The sequence below is a fragment of the Phlebotomus argentipes genome, unplaced genomic scaffold, assembly GCF_947086385.1.
Source record: "Phlebotomus argentipes unplaced genomic scaffold, Phlebotomus argentipes genome assembly scaffold_18, whole genome shotgun sequence".
NCBI lineage: Eukaryota > Metazoa > Arthropoda > Insecta > Diptera > Psychodidae > Phlebotomus > Phlebotomus argentipes.
The window spans coordinates 15,207,967-15,225,887 of NW_026776177.1; the positions used below are offsets into that span (position 1 = coordinate 15,207,967).

At 39.8% G+C, this 17,921-nt stretch overlaps 1 protein-coding gene across 1 annotated transcript; it reads left to right on the top strand.

Annotated features, from left to right (window-relative positions):
* The first annotated feature begins 12,665 nt into the window (after positions 1-12,665).
* Positions 12,666-17,920, top strand: LOC132259674 (TNF receptor-associated factor 4). Its single transcript, XM_059757405.1, has 4 exons — positions 12,666-13,064; positions 15,783-15,887; positions 15,954-16,115; positions 16,206-17,920. Exons 1-4 carry the CDS (start codon positions 12,849-12,851, stop codon positions 17,133-17,135), a joined length of 1,413 nt encoding a protein of 470 aa, XP_059613388.1. The 5' UTR covers positions 12,666-12,848; the 3' UTR covers positions 17,136-17,920.
* The last annotated feature ends 1 nt before the right edge of the window (position 17,921 follows it).

The following is a 17,921-nucleotide window of genomic DNA, read 5'->3' on the forward strand; positions in this document are numbered from 1 at the left end:
ATATTCTAATGCATTTCCTCGCAAATATCTCGTAATCTTTTAGTTTAAAATCTCGCAGCTTATCAATATGTCTCGAATCAAAGCAAATACTAATGTCTGATAATTTTTCGAAAAAATGCAAAAGAATCTGCCTTTTATGAAAGAATGTAAGAAGATCTTCCAACATATTGTCGGGTTGCTCCAAATAGAGAATCAAATAGTTCATTAGAACGACATCCTGTTTCTCAAAATTGTCGATTTTTTCATATTTCCGCTGAATTTTTATTTTAACCTCAGACTCGATTGTTGTTTTTCTGTTTTCAAACACAGCGAAATGAATTTCCTTGCTATAATTTGTGTTTTCCTTGAAATATGCGCTTATGTTTGATAGATTAATTTCCACATCTTTTCTGTATTGTGCACCAAAGTCAGTATATATTCTATCAAAAGACTCACTTTCACTCAAGATATTTCTTCTGATAAGAAGATTTTGGAATCGTGTGTGAAAATAGAGAATGTCACTGAAGCTTTTCGACTCGAGTTTCATTAGAACTGAGTTTGTCAATGTCGGACCGAAGCGTTCATCCAAGAACATCTCAAGGAAGTCTATATGATCTCCGGTTAGTTTATTCCATGAGTCAAATTGATAACTCAGAAAGTCCAAGAATTCTTCTCTTGAAGTCTTATGTTCGATATATTCAATCACAATTCCAAACTCGTGTGGACTTGAGTTCTGTCGGTTAAAGAAGATTCTTTTGAACACACTCCTAAGCTTTTGTGGTGTTCCAACATCATGAAATTCTAGGCTCTTCTTTTGCATTTTATCCAAAAGTGAAAGGTATGCAAATTGAGCGATCTGCTCTTGCCACTTTTCAGTGATAAATCTTATCAGTGCATGATTTTGTTTGGTAATTTCCTTAACAATAGCTTCTCCAACAAAATACTCAGCAAAGGTCCGATGAATGAATTTAAGTTCACCTCTTGCTGATACTGTAACGAAGCCACGAGAGATAATTTCCGTCACGTCATACTCAACCTCATCATGAGGAATCTTTTCTCCTGGTTGTAGTATTGCAATAGCCAGGAATGAGTAAACTTCTTTGATTTTTTTCATTTCCAGACTTCTCCTACTCGTCACGACGTTCAAAGTAGGCTCAAGCCTCTCTTTGGCATAGTAGCTATTGAAAGAAATCTCAAATATCTCATTGTAGATCTTGAAAATGTTCAACTTGCTTAGTTTAAGCACAAAATCAGGAAACTTTTTAAAGATATCAATGATCATCCGCAGTAGAATTGGCGTTCCAAGAAATTTATCATCAAATACATCGCTTGATAAGATGTGTTTATCAATTTGTATAAGAGTTTCCTCGATTTCATCTTCCGGATATTGCATCTCAATGTATCTGCGGATGAATATGTTGCGCTGAAACGCTTGAAACAGATCCATTTGCATTATAGAAATATTTTCTACAGACTCCAAATTCGCCAAACAATGACTTCGAGTAGTGACAACGGTTCTGATGTTCAATTCATTAAGTTTCGTTATCAATTTTACTACGATATCACTATAATGTGGATAGATTTCGTCAAATCCATCGAAGAAGATGAAAATAGGAACGCTTTTCTGTTGTTTCATGTAGATCTTGAGCAGAGTTTTACAAACTTCTTGATTTGGCTGACCGAATGTGAGAAGATTTAATACGCAGTTTTCAATGTCAATTGCTTTGGTGGATTTCAATTCATGGAAAATTTTTGTCAATTCGGTAAGGAAAAGTACTCTGACCCAATAGTGGGGATTTTCTTTTTTTAACGCCGTCGCTAATCTCACAACAGTTGAAGTTTTCCCCACTCCAGGATCTGCATCTATGATAATATTGCGCATATACAAGATTTTCAGCAGATCCGCATCATGTAATGCTTCCTTTGATTGAGTATTGTCAGTGTTATCATAAAAATATCTCATAATATAGAATTTTGCTTCTACTGCTAGTTTTTCACCAAAATTTATGCAGTCTTTCGTGATCAATTCCTCCATTAAGTCATTAATAAAATTCACGTAATTCTCATCTATTGTTGTAATAATTGAATTAATCAGAAACAGTTGCACTGATTCGCCTTGTAAATTGATTCTCTTCCTGAAAAATATCTTCCTTGTGTCCTCGTCAAACTCTTCAAAGGCGGGCTTCTTTATGCTTATCGCTTGCTCACCGACTTTTCCTTTTCCACCAATTACAATTACATTCTCGTATTGCAGCATTTCTTTCCAGTTCTTCGCAGAATCAACATAGATAAGAATTTTCGATTTGGGTAATCTGAAGTAAGTCTCATAAGACTTCTTTAACATTGATAAGCGTAGAAGAAAAACCTTCACTTCACTGGATTTCAGAGCATCGTAAACTTTGAGCACTGATAATATATCATTTCCCTCGAATTCGATTATTTTCTTCTCATCCAATTCGTGACGAAATTTCTCCAGAATCGACTTATCGAAATTCACAGGAAATTGGAGTGATTGAAAAAATGATTCTGTCATACTTCTCAATTCAACTTCTTGCATTGCAGTCTCGATTATTCCTATAAAATTTTTTCTGGTGATGAATTTCCTCTTGTTATTTATAGGTTTGATGAAATCAATCACATTTTGCCTCAGAAATTTCGGTAGAAGATCAGACTTATTGTTATGAAAAATCAATTTCACAAATTTATCACTCAGTCCTTCGAGTTTTTCATAGCTTGGCACATTTGATAAGACCACAATTCGTTCCAGTAAGTACGAGGGATCCAAAACATAAAGGTCCTTTTCATTTTTCGTTTTTCTTACACAGTTAATGATTTCTTGCATTTGACTTTTAAAAGCCTCGCCAAATTTTACAATCTCTGATCCATTTTCAATGAATTTTTTGAACACATCTTTAAACTCTGAACACTTTTCCACAATGGTTTCAACATTATCCGTCTTTAGAGAATTATTTGTCACAATCACGTATCGCTGAATGTGATTCTCATACTTTTCAAGACTCTTCTGAATCTTCGCCGACATTAAGGCTTCGACAAATTGCCTCAAATTGTACTTCTTCCAGAACTTCTTCGATCCGCCTTCTTTTGTCGGCGAGAAAAAATTGTTCAGAAACACTTGATTTTTTGTTGCACTGTGTTTAGCTTGCAAGAAAAAGGCAAATTTCTTGCCATTTACTTCACAGTCAATTATGGTGTCGTCTAGTTTATCGATTTCTTTCACTTCAAACCCAAATGAGAAATTCTCACACCTCAAATAGTAAGTTTGGAGACACAAATAGAACAAGATCTCTTCTTGAAACTTAAATCCATGGTCAGCAGTTTCTCCAGAAGCGTGTTCCTCTTCATTATTTCTCGGCATTTTGCTTATTGTTTACTTGAAAGAGTGAGAAAGAAAATCAAAGTGAGAACGACTGTCTCAAAACAATGTCTATACATTTTCTATACAATAAAGACAATAGATTACCTTTTATTCACAGACGATCAGCTATTGGCCTCATCGATTCAAATATTCAACTACAAATGACTTTCCCGGCCAAATTCTCGCTTGCTGCAGCTTTTTTGCGAAAAAGCTTTATCAGCAACTTGCTTAGGTTTATGAGCTCTCATATATCTGATAAAAGGTTATCTCCTTTTCTGGAATTCACACCGTCTTTATCGCTATACAATTTAAATTTCATTGAGAAAGTCGGCTCACTTTCTGAGTTATCTCGCACTTCCTCATATCTCAAAGGGGAAATGAAGTAACACTGTAATGTAACAGCTGAGGAAATATCGCTCTGTCCACTTTCGGTGAACTCTCGATGGTTTATCGACCAATTATCACACTACACAACTGATGCGAGACAGGAAATAAGAGGCAGTAAAATAAGACGATCAGAATGCAAGTCGCATATAAAGTGCATATCTATCACTTCCTCTCGAGATATTCCCTCAATTAGTCCCAGCAGACATTGAAGTCAACAAAATTCTTACAGTTCGTAGTTGGAAGTATCGCAAAAGTTCGAAATGATGAATAAACTGAATACGCTGATCACCAGACCTCATTCTGGCCTACGTGACATCTTCATTGATTACCTCAAAGCCTTGGAGATGCCCATCGAAGACTTTCAAAATGCATTTAAGCAAGGGAACATATTAGGATACGAAGTGACTAAAAGCATTCTCAATTGGAACACGACGAATAAGAAGATCTATACTTTTGCCATTATTTACTACATAATCATGGTCTTTTACATCGGAGCGGTGGTGAGAGGAATTTTGAACATGGTGAAACTCAGCCAGCAATCCAAATCCTCCTCTGCGTTTGGAGAGAAGCAGAGATGCTCTTCCTCAGTAATCTACAAAACTCGAATGGGATGTCAAGTGCTCCAAACCTTCCTCTACATTCTTCTTCTGGCCGGAATGATCACTTTCAATGGAAATCTCATGCTTCCCTGCATCATCATGCAATTTCTCGCACTCACATGGGAATTATTGAGGCAAATTTATATCGTTATTTACGCCAGAAAAAATTTCAAATTCTCGTCATGGATCAGTCAAATTATTTCCTTGTTCGTCATCATCTTCGCATTCAGCCTCAAGAACTTCTTCGACATGACTAGCGTGTACATCCAGAATCATCAATGGCTTTAGGAAACCCACTAGCAATTGATCTACTTTCAAATGCCAAATGTTTGTAAATACAATGGATTTACTCAAGAGAAATTCTCTGGACAAACTTATAAGCTACTCAATAAAACAACCAAGCATTCTTCTAATGGCATAAATACCACTGAGTCTTCGTGATTTATTTGCACTTTCATTGATGGACTCATAAATTGAATTGTTGCGTCAAATTTCAGCAAAAACGCGATGCCAGAAATATCATAAAATTCACTCTGATATTCATGAATACCAAATTTACAAAACCATTCATAACTCGTGAATGATTTGAAAGAGATTAAAAAAGAGAAAATGTGTGATATTTTCCATTTTGATATCTCTTTGATCAGTTTACAAGGTGATATGTTCTATATCCATTTTTAATGTTAATAACATTATAAAAGTTTTCGCCCAAAACACCGTCAAACGCGTAAGAATTAATTGTTTGCGTCTCGCATTGTGGATTTATAGAGGAAAATAAAGTTTTTTCTTCTTTCCTCCTCTTCAACTACAATAATAAATTATCAGGCCGCGAAAGTATAAATATTAACCATGATCTTCTAATATTCAATACCTCGAGAGTCGCAAAAGGGATGTTCTTTCATTTCATTAACAATGCGCGACACATTGAATGGGATTCTTTGGTGGTATTCACAGAAATTGGAGTACTTCTTCCTCGTCTGGAGACTGTCGAACAAGCATATTTTTTCCACAATTGATGATCGCTTGATTATGGTGGAACATGAGATGGCAGCCGTCGGTTTTTCATTCACTTTCCAATTCCACCGTGCTGCTGGATGGAAACATCTGCCAATTTCAGATGAGGCGACAGAGACTGCATAAAAAAATCTTTGGAGCTCGAGATGTAATTTTGTGCCTCTTTCAAAGGTCGGCCCTTCATGAAAACCATCTGTTTCATTCACAAACCATCCCATGGCACGCATTCTTTGCGTCCGAAGTACCTCTCCGAGGGCCAAGGTTTGATACGATAGCCATGCGGGAAATTATGACAACAACTGTCCACTGATGCGATCAGAAATGCTTATCCCTGCATGTGTCCATAAATTCCTAGACAGTCCTTTTGCAGTGGCTCGACTTAAATAGCCTAAATGGTGTTAAAGTTTAAAGAGGCCTTTCGGCTCATAAATATTTTGCCATGTGTGTAAATAGCTTTTTCGCATGAACAGACCAACACACATTCTGATAAAATTCTCGCACTGTTTTTCAACTCACTCAAATAAGGGCACTTTAAATTGTGCCCTCATTGATATTGGGCTCTTGAATTATTCAGTGCGAGGCGCGATTTTTCACGGCAATTACGGGCCTATTGAAAAACGGGAAAAAACACGCAACGAAGGGAATTCTCGTTAATAGAAGAGGATTAAATTGTCGATGGATTTTGTGGAAATGCGCGTGACGCGTGTTAGAGACCATCTCGGTGAGTTCGAAGGGTACGTCTCGGGGTGAAGGCGCATGTAAACAAATAGAAGAGGCGGAAGATCCAGCTGGTATTTCATTTTCTGAAAATGATCCCCGACATGATCCACTTTAGACCCTATATCGGAGCATCAGCTTAATCTGTCTTTCCTCATTTTCAGCCTTCCTATTCAACCCTCATCCGTTCAGCGCTCGGGGAATTTTTCTGTCCAAAACCATATGTTCATTAATATTAACACAAAATGCATTAACATCCCACATCTTGTCGACAAAGAAGATATGCACAAGGGAACAAAAATGCTGCTGAACCGCTGGTAAATTGTGTGAAGAGGCCTCTCTTATACGGCATGTGATGAGGAGAGGCAAAAAAGAAAGAGGAAATTGTGGATATAGAAAAATGGCTAAAGAGAGTCGATGACTCTGCTTCGACACTCATTGAGCGCACTCTACCTTTGCAACTTGGCCAATCATTTGTGGTCCTCCAACCGACGTTTCACATCGCCAACAATTTCCAGCATATGGAAACTTGCCCGGTCAACTTTTCGATGCAGAGCGAGCGAGAGAGAGAGGAATTAATTGTATCTTCACGGAGTTGCGCCAAGAATCAGCTGAAAACCGGGATAAATTGCGTGACACTTTGTCGAAGAGTGGAGAGAAAGGTTGATAACTCATCACGAATTGAGACACGTATGGAGTTTGAACAGAGAAACCTCCAATACTTTCAGGTTATTTATGTGATTGCAGTTATGGGAATTAATTTGAAAATCAATTGAAAGAGTTTTTTGCTCGCACTCAATGGCGCCATTAGAAGACATGCCTTTTCGCAATAGATAAACAATGGATGTATAAATTTTGAAAATAATTTTTCGAAAATAACCATAAAATACATGGGTGTATTTCAGAAATTCCATTCCCCAAAAATAAACCACGAAGAAGTGAAAGAGTATCATCTTCATAGTAAAGATCTGCTTAAGATTTTTATTGCCGTCTCCGGAGTATCAGTTCTTAGAAAATTCCTGGCATTTCACTGTGGGAGATGTGGAGCAATAGGAGCGCATTTTTGTTAATTTGATTCCCATTAGGCTCCCACGTCAGATTGGAGATTTCTCACGAAGAACGAAACAATCAGAGAATAAATATTCATGGAAGTCATCATATTTGGTAATTGATTGAATTGTGGCTCAATCCCGAAGACACCAGAGGCAGTAAGTTATTGAGGGGTGTCACATGGCATTCACATAAATTTTCAAAAGTGATCAACCCCCTCGAGAGAGTTATTAATATTTTTTAGAGACACGAAAACCACAATGAGAGGATGTTGGATTGAGGGGGAATCGCAGTACAATAGAGACAGTCTCAACTGGGCATTTGTAGTTAAACCCTAAATATATGTATAGAAAGATAGAGACACTTTTGCATTACTTATGCAAATTTGTACTTTATGACGCCCAGTGAGCGTTGGAAGGAAAAGTAGCAGACAAAGTGCATTAATTACATCGGGAGAATTGAACTTAACGCCCGATAGCACAGTTTTATCTCTCGCCAGCACTCGGGAGAGACAGGAAATATCATTTTACAGTGAAACACAATTGGGGTTTGTTGGCAGTGCTGAGCCCAGGGAAGCGTGGTTAAAATTCACACCTGCCGATTTTTCGATGCAAGAGAGAAAGAGACCCTCCAGAAATTCCAGGCCGTGTGTGTGGCTGTGCAAAGGCGAAAATGATAAAAATATTTCTCTCGCCCAGTTATAGTGTATATAGGGAGAGAGGAAAGCTGATGAAAGAAGGGACGAAGAGCCGCTTTTGGAAGTATGGAGAGGCAAGAAGTTGCCAAGTCCGGTACGGAGGAAATCGTTGCGAGTGGTTGACATTGCAAGGTCAACAAGAGAAGCGGAGAACTTTTCAATATACCGGACATCGTTTTCCTCCACACGATCTCACGCGGGAATTCTTGGAAGATTATATATCATGATTCTCTTTGTGCTGCTCAAATACTTCAACTCTGCACGAGTTCTGATATCTCTGAAGGAGTCCATATCTTCGGATTGTTTTCTTTGCACCCAAAGATAAACAGAGGCGCCCTTTTGGAGATGATTTCTGCCCACGTAGATTTCTCAGGATTCACAGTTAGTGCATCTAAACTGAGATTTTTGAGAGGCATTAAAGGACCCTGCAATTAAATGCAAATCACAGTTAGTATGTGCCTCTCATAAGACGCGTCGACAATCATTTTAAATGGAGGAGCGATATAAATTGCCCGAGACGATCGCGCAGAAGTGAAACATGGTGAAAGAGACGTGAAAAAAGAGTACAAGATCACTGGAAAGAAGGTTAGAAGTTGCTTAAGAGTAATTTTCCGAAAATCGAGGAGAGACAGCGTAGAAAAAAGAAATTATAATGATTTACCACACATTTTCTTCAAGCGTATCGTCAGAGAACCGAAAAATATGTCAAAGACATTCTCCGAAGTGAGACATCTCTGAATATACGGGAAAAAGCCAACTTCTTTCACATTCCACATGAAGACCAATGCAAGATCGTGGATCTTCAATTACACTTCAAATATTGGAATTTCAATAGAGCAAACACGATTTTTCTATTATAACCATTTCACCCATCTCGCCGTGCAACGTCTTCGAACAGTGCTTTTTTAGGGTCTTTCTTTCTCAGGCAAAATTCAGCCGTATGATCATCATCATCATCACTTCACTGACTCCACACTCCATGTCTCTATTCTAATTCCCTCATTATCACAATTGAGAAATTGTGATGAATTTCCCATATTCACACCTCGACTGTAGCGCGAGGAAAAAAGTTATTATTTATACGCACCTATTAGAATCAACTCCATATATGATCATAAGATTAATCAATGTGATCGTCACGAAGACCAAATGGATGATAATCAAATTCATTTTCCAACCATTCTCTCACCGTCTTGCCATAAATTTGTCGGTGTTTTCGGGCCCGCACACAAGAGATATTCGCGTAGGTGTCATCTATACGGTATTTCGTAAGCCACAAAACATTAGGTCACTTTCATTTAGTGGCTTTCCACCGCGCCAAGCCATCATGGCTTGGAAGGCATTCGATAACTTGCGCTCCAACAGCGACCATTTGTCTTTTTTCTGGCGCTTGTTCAACATGGAAGATTGAAGGTAATTTTTTTAAATCAATTATACCAGCCTCTGATTGCATCACAATCAAATAATTAATGATCGACCATTGAAAAATCGGTGAGCATGTGTGAAATATGGAAATTAAGGTGCACAAGAAAATCAATATAATGCTTTTTCAATATCAACTGACTTTCAATGCAAGATCAATTACTGAAATTGGGCAGAAATAAACTTTTGCATGTATTATTTCATAAGATCGCAAGATCACACGATCACTCTTGGTCAGGTAGAAAATTGAGAGTGATTTCACGGTAAGGCGATTGCGACAGGAGCTCTAATCATGCAAACAAACAATATTTATGGAAATTTATTGTTGCTAATGATTTGTTTAATTCATAATTTATTAATGTCACCTCAAAATAAACATAATTTGCAAAAATTTACAAATAACCGTTGATCAATAAACATTTCGATCAATCTGTATTATTATCTCGCATTTCCATCCAATTTCGTGCTGATCAGTGTTCATTTTGCATCGATCTTGTGTGAGAACTCTGCCAATCAGATCATCCCAATGATCTCCACACTGTGGATTTGGTGGATGCCTAATCGTCACATTTGGTAGTGCGGTAATTAAATGGCTCTGAAAAATTATTCCAATATGGAAATTATGCAAAAGGCGATCGTGTGTGATCGCATGAATTGGGCAAAGTTAGAATATTGGTGAAATATATCGAGTCACTGTCCAGAAAGGCTGAAACAAACTTTGTCGTATAAAACACACCTGCCGTAATTTACATGTTTTCGAAAGAGGAAAAAGAAGGCAAAAATGTAACTTATGTACCACTTATTATTTACTGGTTTTCGCAGCAAAATTGCCATAATTGAAAAGAGGGGTGTTCCGACAATAAAAATGTATATGCAGAAAACCTCAACTATCCGACCGTTGGCCATTCAACATCGATCTTCGCTTCGGCAAAATTTATATTCTGGAATATGACTGCCAACCTATGGAAGGAATTCCAAACAAAAAGACAAAAGAATCTTGCCCCACGGAGAGATATTCCCCTCGAGATGCGGATGCTTTTCATGTGAGAAACACAAAATGGACAGGTAAGAACACAATCAGGATGACTCAGTCACGATCACTTCTTGTCGAAACATGTTCATACCTGCTGAAATCACGAATGCCATTCCTAACTGCAGCCAAAGAGCGCGGTTAAGGTGTGAGTTGGATGTTGGATTAGTGTGAGTCCATGCGATCACCCTTTCTCATGTGACTCTGCGATGGCGCGATTAAGTAATGCAGAACGATCAATGACTCCTCTCCACTGATTGCCTGGGTGACAAACTTTTCTGACTCCGTCATCAGCGTCTCAGAAGATTACCCAAATTAATTCATGCTCCCAACTCACGGGTAATTTCTAGGGCGAGAGAGTGACTATGAAAGTTGCTTCTTTATGCATTCGATGCTTTTCGGTTGCCTAATTGCCCGTAGTATGAAATTGAGGAGAGGCAAGACAGAACGAAATATTAATTAGAAAGATATCATGGTGATTTTAGGCGATCGTGAACGCTTCAGGAAATTCGGGCGTTCTACAAAGCACGGAGAAATTCAAGTAATTTGCGTGGCATCTTAGGATGTCGTGTACATCATCTATCTGAGATCAATGGGGCTAATCATGCGGCTGGAAATGTGATACTGGATCGCATTACTACATTTATTGGTTTTTGCACGAGATTCACGATATGACTGCCCCCTGAGTATCACCGACACTGTACAATTCTCTCTCTCACCATTGTGGCCTTCTTCGACCTTGCTTTTCTCCTTCTCTTACCCACATTGTTTCATTCACTCCACCAGCGAGATCGCGAGCGGTGCGAGTGGAATGGCACCAAGAGGCACAACCACGAGAAAGCCAAGACATTTCCTCCAGCAGAATGCAAAATTCTTTTGTTGCCTGCCTTTTTGTGCACATAGGCGAAAGACGAAGAAATATAGAGCCGGTTCTTGAGCTTGTCTCAAAATGTGCATTATGTACACAACATATATAGCTATATTGCATATTCACATTCTCTCTCCCTCTTTCTCCGTATTATTCTTAAATCAGCAAGACAAAAAAATCCGTTAATGTATACTGTTAGCCAAATGAGTGAAAAGATAGAGAAACATGGTATAAATCTTTGCAGTGTTTTTTCTCTGCCTTCAAATCTATAGCGACTGCTGGTACTCGATAAAAATTGCTCTGCAGCGAAGAGCAAATTAACACAGTCTTGAAGCTACTTGAGATCTCAATTTGATGGCCAGAAACACACTCACTGAGAGAAGACGCGTTATTTGACTTATTGAGATCTTTCCGGAGCTCCTCAACTCTCTGGCTTTTTTTGTCGTCCAATGATCTCTTGCAGAGGCTGAACATCATCTCCTCCAGAGGAAGACTTACAAAGTAGAAATTGCCAAGTGAGTAAATAAGTGTTGAGTGTATGTGCAATGGATGGGCTTTTGTGCCACAATTCGATACATAGCATTCAATAATATCGTGTTTCACACAACATCTGTCTTTCCGTCCATCCTTCAATTTGAATCTACCCCATGCATTCTCTGCCAAGCCGCCGCACAAAAGCCCTATTCCCGCATTCCATCCAGAAAAATTACAAACTTCCTCCCGAAAACGTCCAGAAACATCTCACCCATTGTTTCGTCCTCCAAATTCTTATCTCAACTCCAAATTTCTCTATCTACATGAAACGTTTTAATGCTTGAATTCACACTATCTCAGATAAATTTGGAGTTTCACTGGTTATTCTGAGAAGGAAAAAAAACAGCATTTCCTGCCAAGATCAACAGAGATATTCCCAAGTCCTTTTGTAAGAGAGACATTTTTTTAATCTCATAGAAAATCGTGAATCACACTAAAATCATCATTTCTCTTTGGTCTCTCACACGGAGAATACAAATTCAATTCTTCAGCAAAATACAAATAAAATTGTTGCGAACAGAGACCAACTGGGAGGCAGATGTTCAAGAGGTTGGCCAAAGGTGATGTAATGACGACCAGAGACTTCGTGAGTCTAAATTAAATATCAACTGACTAAATCTTCTACAAGTTCGAAAGTGAGACTAATTCGCAATCTTTTACAGGAAATTCAGCACTTGAAGAGTGGCTCTAATTGCCTCAGCAAGAGTCCTGTAGGCAACACGTGTTCCAGGAGGAACGGAAGGACACATGACCAAGTCAAGAGGATGGAGAGGACCTGAAAAAAATAACAGCCCAGAGGCAAACACTCCCAATTCGTCACTGCTGGCGAGCTGTTGGAACACAAGCTACTTTTTCCCCTCTTCAAACGAGTTAACCACTGCCGCCTCGATACTGGAAACCTCTCTCGAGCCCACAGTCACGGGAAGAAAATCAGTTGCTTCTGAAACATTCGCCAGTGAAGACGCACCGAGAGAACTCGAGAGCTTCTTAGAAACCGACACTTGACAAGGGGACACAATTTAGTGAGTCCATTCGCGTGAGTGTGCAAGGAATTCCAGTGAGTCTTGCGATAAAGTGAACAGCGTGAGGTTTTACGAGAAGAAGGGAAGATACGCATCTTCCGCGGAACACTGAGATTATCATACACAGAGTAAATAAATCAAGTGGAGAGAAAAATGGTACGAAGTCTCTCACAGTGGACAAAAACACTGAGTTTCCCAGCACGAATTTCACCAAATAGAAATTCCAAAGAGTGCAACGTGAACGTTCATCCAATTACCCTACCACCACCTACACCGCCACGTAAATCGCAGAACAATCATCAGCAGCAATCATCCCAGGAGTCTCCATCGCCACAGCCAAATGTACCAATAACAGAAATTAGTCAAATTGTAAGTTCATGGGAGAGTCTGCACGATATTTTCCTCCTCATAAAACTTCTTCAATTGAATTTGCATAAGGCAACGAAATTGCAAAAATATTAGTCACAATCAGGTTTTCATGGGAGGTTTTTGGCCCACGAATAGATTCGCAACTGCGGCTGATCCGCGCCAGGTGAACGCGAAATCCACCTTTTCAGCTCTGCGAAAGACGCGCGCGCTGCCTTGCAAAAATATAAGGCAAAATTGTCCACTTGCCTACATCTCTTTTATATAATTATTGCCAGTGCAAGTCAAGTTTCTTGTATTTCTTCTTGCACACCCATTATCTTGGCGGTGTATGCAAGAAAATTACAGATATTCCCACGGATTTATCGACCAGCCAATGGGTGTGTATCGTGTGTATAGGTGACTTAATCTCAACATCACTGGGGCCAAATCAAATACAAGTTTCTATTTAAGATTGGCCGTTCTTTTCTGCCCCTTTCGACATGCCTTCAATTCACAAACACTTTTGGCACTGCTCCGATAGATGTGCTCTTTCACTCTACCATGCCAATACAAGATTCCACGGAGAAAAAGACCGATGTGTAGCATTTCACGAGCTGTTTTGAAATTGTCCAACAGCATAATTGGACACTATATCGAAAACTTCCACTCCACAACTGTATCAGCAAATGTTGTGTTGAAAACTATAATCTCAACGAAATGATAGTGAAAGGGGAATTGAAATATACATTCGACAATTTTTCATCTCTTCCGTGGTCACACAGTTCAGTTTGAAAAAGCGACCAATAAAAGAAACAGACAAGCACACAAGAATATTTCAATTGCCGGATATGATTCTCTTTTTTTTTGCTCTTTGTGTGTGCGCCTCTCTTTAATTCTCCGGACAATTAATGAGGGAAACATGACTGAAAAATTCTTTCGATGGGCACTTCCAGTGAGACATTGCGTGGATAACTGAAGATCCGTGAGAGATTCCTTTCATTTTCGCCAAACATTTTATATATGGTCTGCTGTCCCGATGCTTGTGAGACTACCCATAAAAGATCACTATAAAATGCTGAATCAAGAATTTGCAGTCGTGAAATCAATAACTTGTAAATTATGAGCTAGACATGATGTGGGAAAACTTGTTGCTGCCAAGTTTAATTATCTCTACACAAATAGCCTAATTATTTTCTTTTTCGCATTCCGTCGAAGGCTATTAAACACTTTAATCGGCTACGCAGAAAAAAACGATCGCATATAAGAAGCCTACAAATTGACCGAAAGTCACAGAGAACAAGCTCAACATGTTGAGTGGAAAAGTGAAAATTTTGGGGTCTCTAGAGGTCAATTTTCCTCTGAAACACCCTTGAAAAACACTCCGCTGGATCTTCTCACAATTATCTCAGCACTTTTAATCACTTCTCCATGCATTTGATTGGACAGCACACCAAAGTGATGCCCATTCCTCACAGCATTACATGGCTATTTATCAAATTTTATTGCACTTTTGCTTTAGAGAAAATATATATAGATTAATTGAGGATTAATTTAGGAGAAGAATGTGTATTCCGTTCTCTTCTTTGTTCCACGATCCCACTCTCATCGAACGAGAGAGAGAAGAAAAAACGCCAATACTGTGTGAAAAGATGATTGAGAAGGAAGTTGAGAATTTCACGGAATGCCTGAGACTCTCAACATCATTGATTCAAAGTGATAGATCACGAAAAGTATACTTTCAAATTTAATTACCACAGCAAAAGAGCGGCTTGTATTCAATGTTTGACGATTTTCACAGAATTTGAACCAAAAATCAACAATAGACCAATATTTATATAACAATTTTGATCATCAATCCTGCGGAAAACACATCGAATTGTGAGAAAATGGGATTGCATGGTAAATATTGGAAGTTTTTTTATCACAGCTTAGCAAAACACGTGATAGAGGAAAGAATAACTATCTCGCACGCTCCGCAAAATTGTCCCAGAATTCACAAAACAGCACGATTTCAGGGGAGAAAATTGAGAAAGTAAATACAAAGGGAGCAATATTTTTAGGGGTGAAAAATTAGTGGAAACGTTGAGTAATATTTTGATAGTGAAACCTATAAACCCAGTCCAATCGATAAAATGGATACGTAATAGTGGTTCTATTAGAAAGAAAAGAATTTTGGGTCAAAAGTACATTGATTGCTCAATTACGAAAATGATGGAAACCGTTTTGTTCCCGTTTTTCAAATTGGAGGTTCTTCAAATGCGATAAAATCAACAATGCGCCGCTCACATTAGTGGTCGAAAAATCAATTTGTATAGACGAAAGTGTTCCAGCTTGAAAAAAAATACATTTTCATCACCACAAAGCTCAATTATTCAAAATTGGAGATAATGTTAAGTACAGTGGGCAAACAAGCGAGGATCAGATTGTCGGGAAACTTCAATGATCCTCGTCGAATGATCGAATTTTTTTTATCTGTAAATACACAAAAATATTTCCAGAATGGAAGATTTCTTTCATTTCATTCGTCACACTGAAAACTCGCTCGTTGTCATCAAACAAACATCCCAACTATTGTGACTCACTGTGTGATCTCTCAATAAAGGGCGATTAGGTAAATTGTGCCGTTTGCATGGCCATTCAATTGAAGAGTTGAACTCTAAAGTGTCCAGCAAAGTCACCCCGGGAGTGATTCACAGTCACAGAGTGTGACTAAACCGGCAACCTTTGACACTCTTTCAGATCTATCCCGATCCAGATTCGGAGAAGGCAATCATGGGCTCCCTGGTGTTCTGCATTCACCACAAGCAGGGCTGCAAGTGGTCAGACGAGCTAAGGAAGTTGAAGGTGAGACAGCCTTATCAAGCTGAGAGCGAAAGAAGGGCGTCAGACTGATTGACTGTGCACTTTCAGGCCCATCTCAACACTTGCAAGCACGACGCCGCGAGGTGCCCAAATAAGTGTGGCTCCCAAATTCCCCGTATCATGATGGCAGATCACCTGGCCTTCACCTGCATCCAGCGGCGAGCTGTGTGTGAGTTCTGCAACATCGAATTCACGGGACAGGGTCTCGAGGTGGGTGTCGCACCTTTTTTTTGCGCAACCATTTTCTCTTTTTGAGCACGTTTTTATGTGGATTCACATATAATTGCTTTCGCTATCTAGGAACACACGGGCACTTGCAGCCAGGAGCCCATCTATTGCGAGGCCAAATGCGGCGTGCGCGTTCTCCGCGGGCGTATGTCCATCCACCGAGTCAAGGACTGTGCCAAGAGGATGCGACGCTGTGTCCACTGCAACCGGGAGTTCTCAGCAGACACCCTGTCGGCTCACGGAGCTTCCTGCCCACGCAGTCCCGTGCCGTGCCCTCAGCGCTGCGACATTGGCCCCATTCCGCGTGCCGAGATCGACAATCACCTGCGCGAGGAGTGCAAGGCCCTCACAATTCCCTGCACCTTCCGCGACGCCGGGTGTTCCTTCAAAGGCCCCCGACATCTGCTCGAGACGCACATCGAGAGCAGCATCGGCTCCCACCTGTCGCTGATGGTGTCTCTCGCGAGTCGCCAGGAAAAGCAGATCCAGCAACTGAAGGGCACCGTGGCGAAGCTCAGTACAAACTACACAGGGACACTGCTCTGGAAGGTCTCCGACTGGGCTGCCAAGATGGTTGAGGCGAAGAGCAAGGACGGATTGGAGCTCATCTCTCCGCCGTTCTACACCAGCCAGTACGGATATAAGCTACAGGCGTCGATGTTCCTTAACGGAAACGGCCCAGGCGAAGGCACTCACGTGTCCGTGTACATCAAGGTGCTCCCCGGAGAGTACGACGCCCTCCTCAAGTGGCCCTTCGGCCACTCCATCACATTCACACTGTTCGAGCAGGGCAACGCTGGCAGTCAGGGCGGTGTAGCCGAGTCTTTCGTGCCTGATCCCACCTGGGAGAACTTCCAGCGTCCCTCCACCGAGCCAGACACCCTGGGATTTGGCTTTCCACGCTTCATCTCGCACGAGCTCCTCACCAGACGACCGTTCGTCAAGGATGACACCATCTTTCTACGTGTTAAGGTGGATCCCAGCAAAATTGTGGCGGTTTAGGAGTCATCCAGCATCAATTGAGTGTAAATACTGTGTATTTCTACTTCGGATATTTCGTCTACTTACGATTTTAGACTTAAGGACGGCATTTATTAGTACGTAGGAGAAAATTACGGGGAGTTGGAGAGTGTTGATAAGCAGATTTATGGATGAGATGCAGAGAATTTATTATTTAAATTCCAAGTATAATTTCTTTGTTATATTTAGAGACATAAAAAGACTAGTAAAACTAATTTAAACCTACCAAGAGTAACATAATAGTAATTACGACAATTTCGCAAGCTCGCTTCTCACTTTATCCTAGACATCTGCTGTCTGCACAACCTCCGATTCAGCCCATTAACCCATTGTATAGATAGACCAGTAAGACGATTAATTGTGTCCATAAGTCGCAAATTATGGTACATTAATTACCGAAAAGGCCTTAGCGATCAACAGTAACACCAAATTTCTCTCTAATATTTTTATTCTCAATTTTTGTGTGACTTTTTAATCGTTTATCTTCGCTGGAAATAAACCAAAGCGGTTTGGCGGGCTTTGTCACGCATTGGCCCTCAATTCTCATGCAAAGCCCACAAAATCAGTTCGACAACGAGTCATTAATTTAAGTGTGTGTAAATAACATTGCAAGACGAGCTACTAAAACGCAAGATAATCTTACGATCTTCGATCTTTATCTGTCTCAACTCTAGCGCTACTTTTGTGTGACTCTCCGCGTGGGAGAGTGGTTTTATTTGTATTCATCTCAGAGAAATGAAAATAAAGAATGATGAATTTGTACATTAT

Bases quoted from the DNA above. Each gene is read 5' to 3' on its own strand.
- LOC132259674 (XM_059757405.1), top strand. From the start codon at position 12,849: ATGGTACGAAGTCTCTCACAGTGGACAAAAACACTGAGTTTCCCAGCA. The intron at 13,065-15,782 runs GTAAGTTCATGG...ACACTCTTTCAG, and splicing joins TAACAGAAATTAGTCAAATT to ATCTATCCCGATCCAGATTC. The intron at 15,888-15,953 runs GTGAGACAGCCT...GTGCACTTTCAG, and splicing joins ACGAGCTAAGGAAGTTGAAG to GCCCATCTCAACACTTGCAA.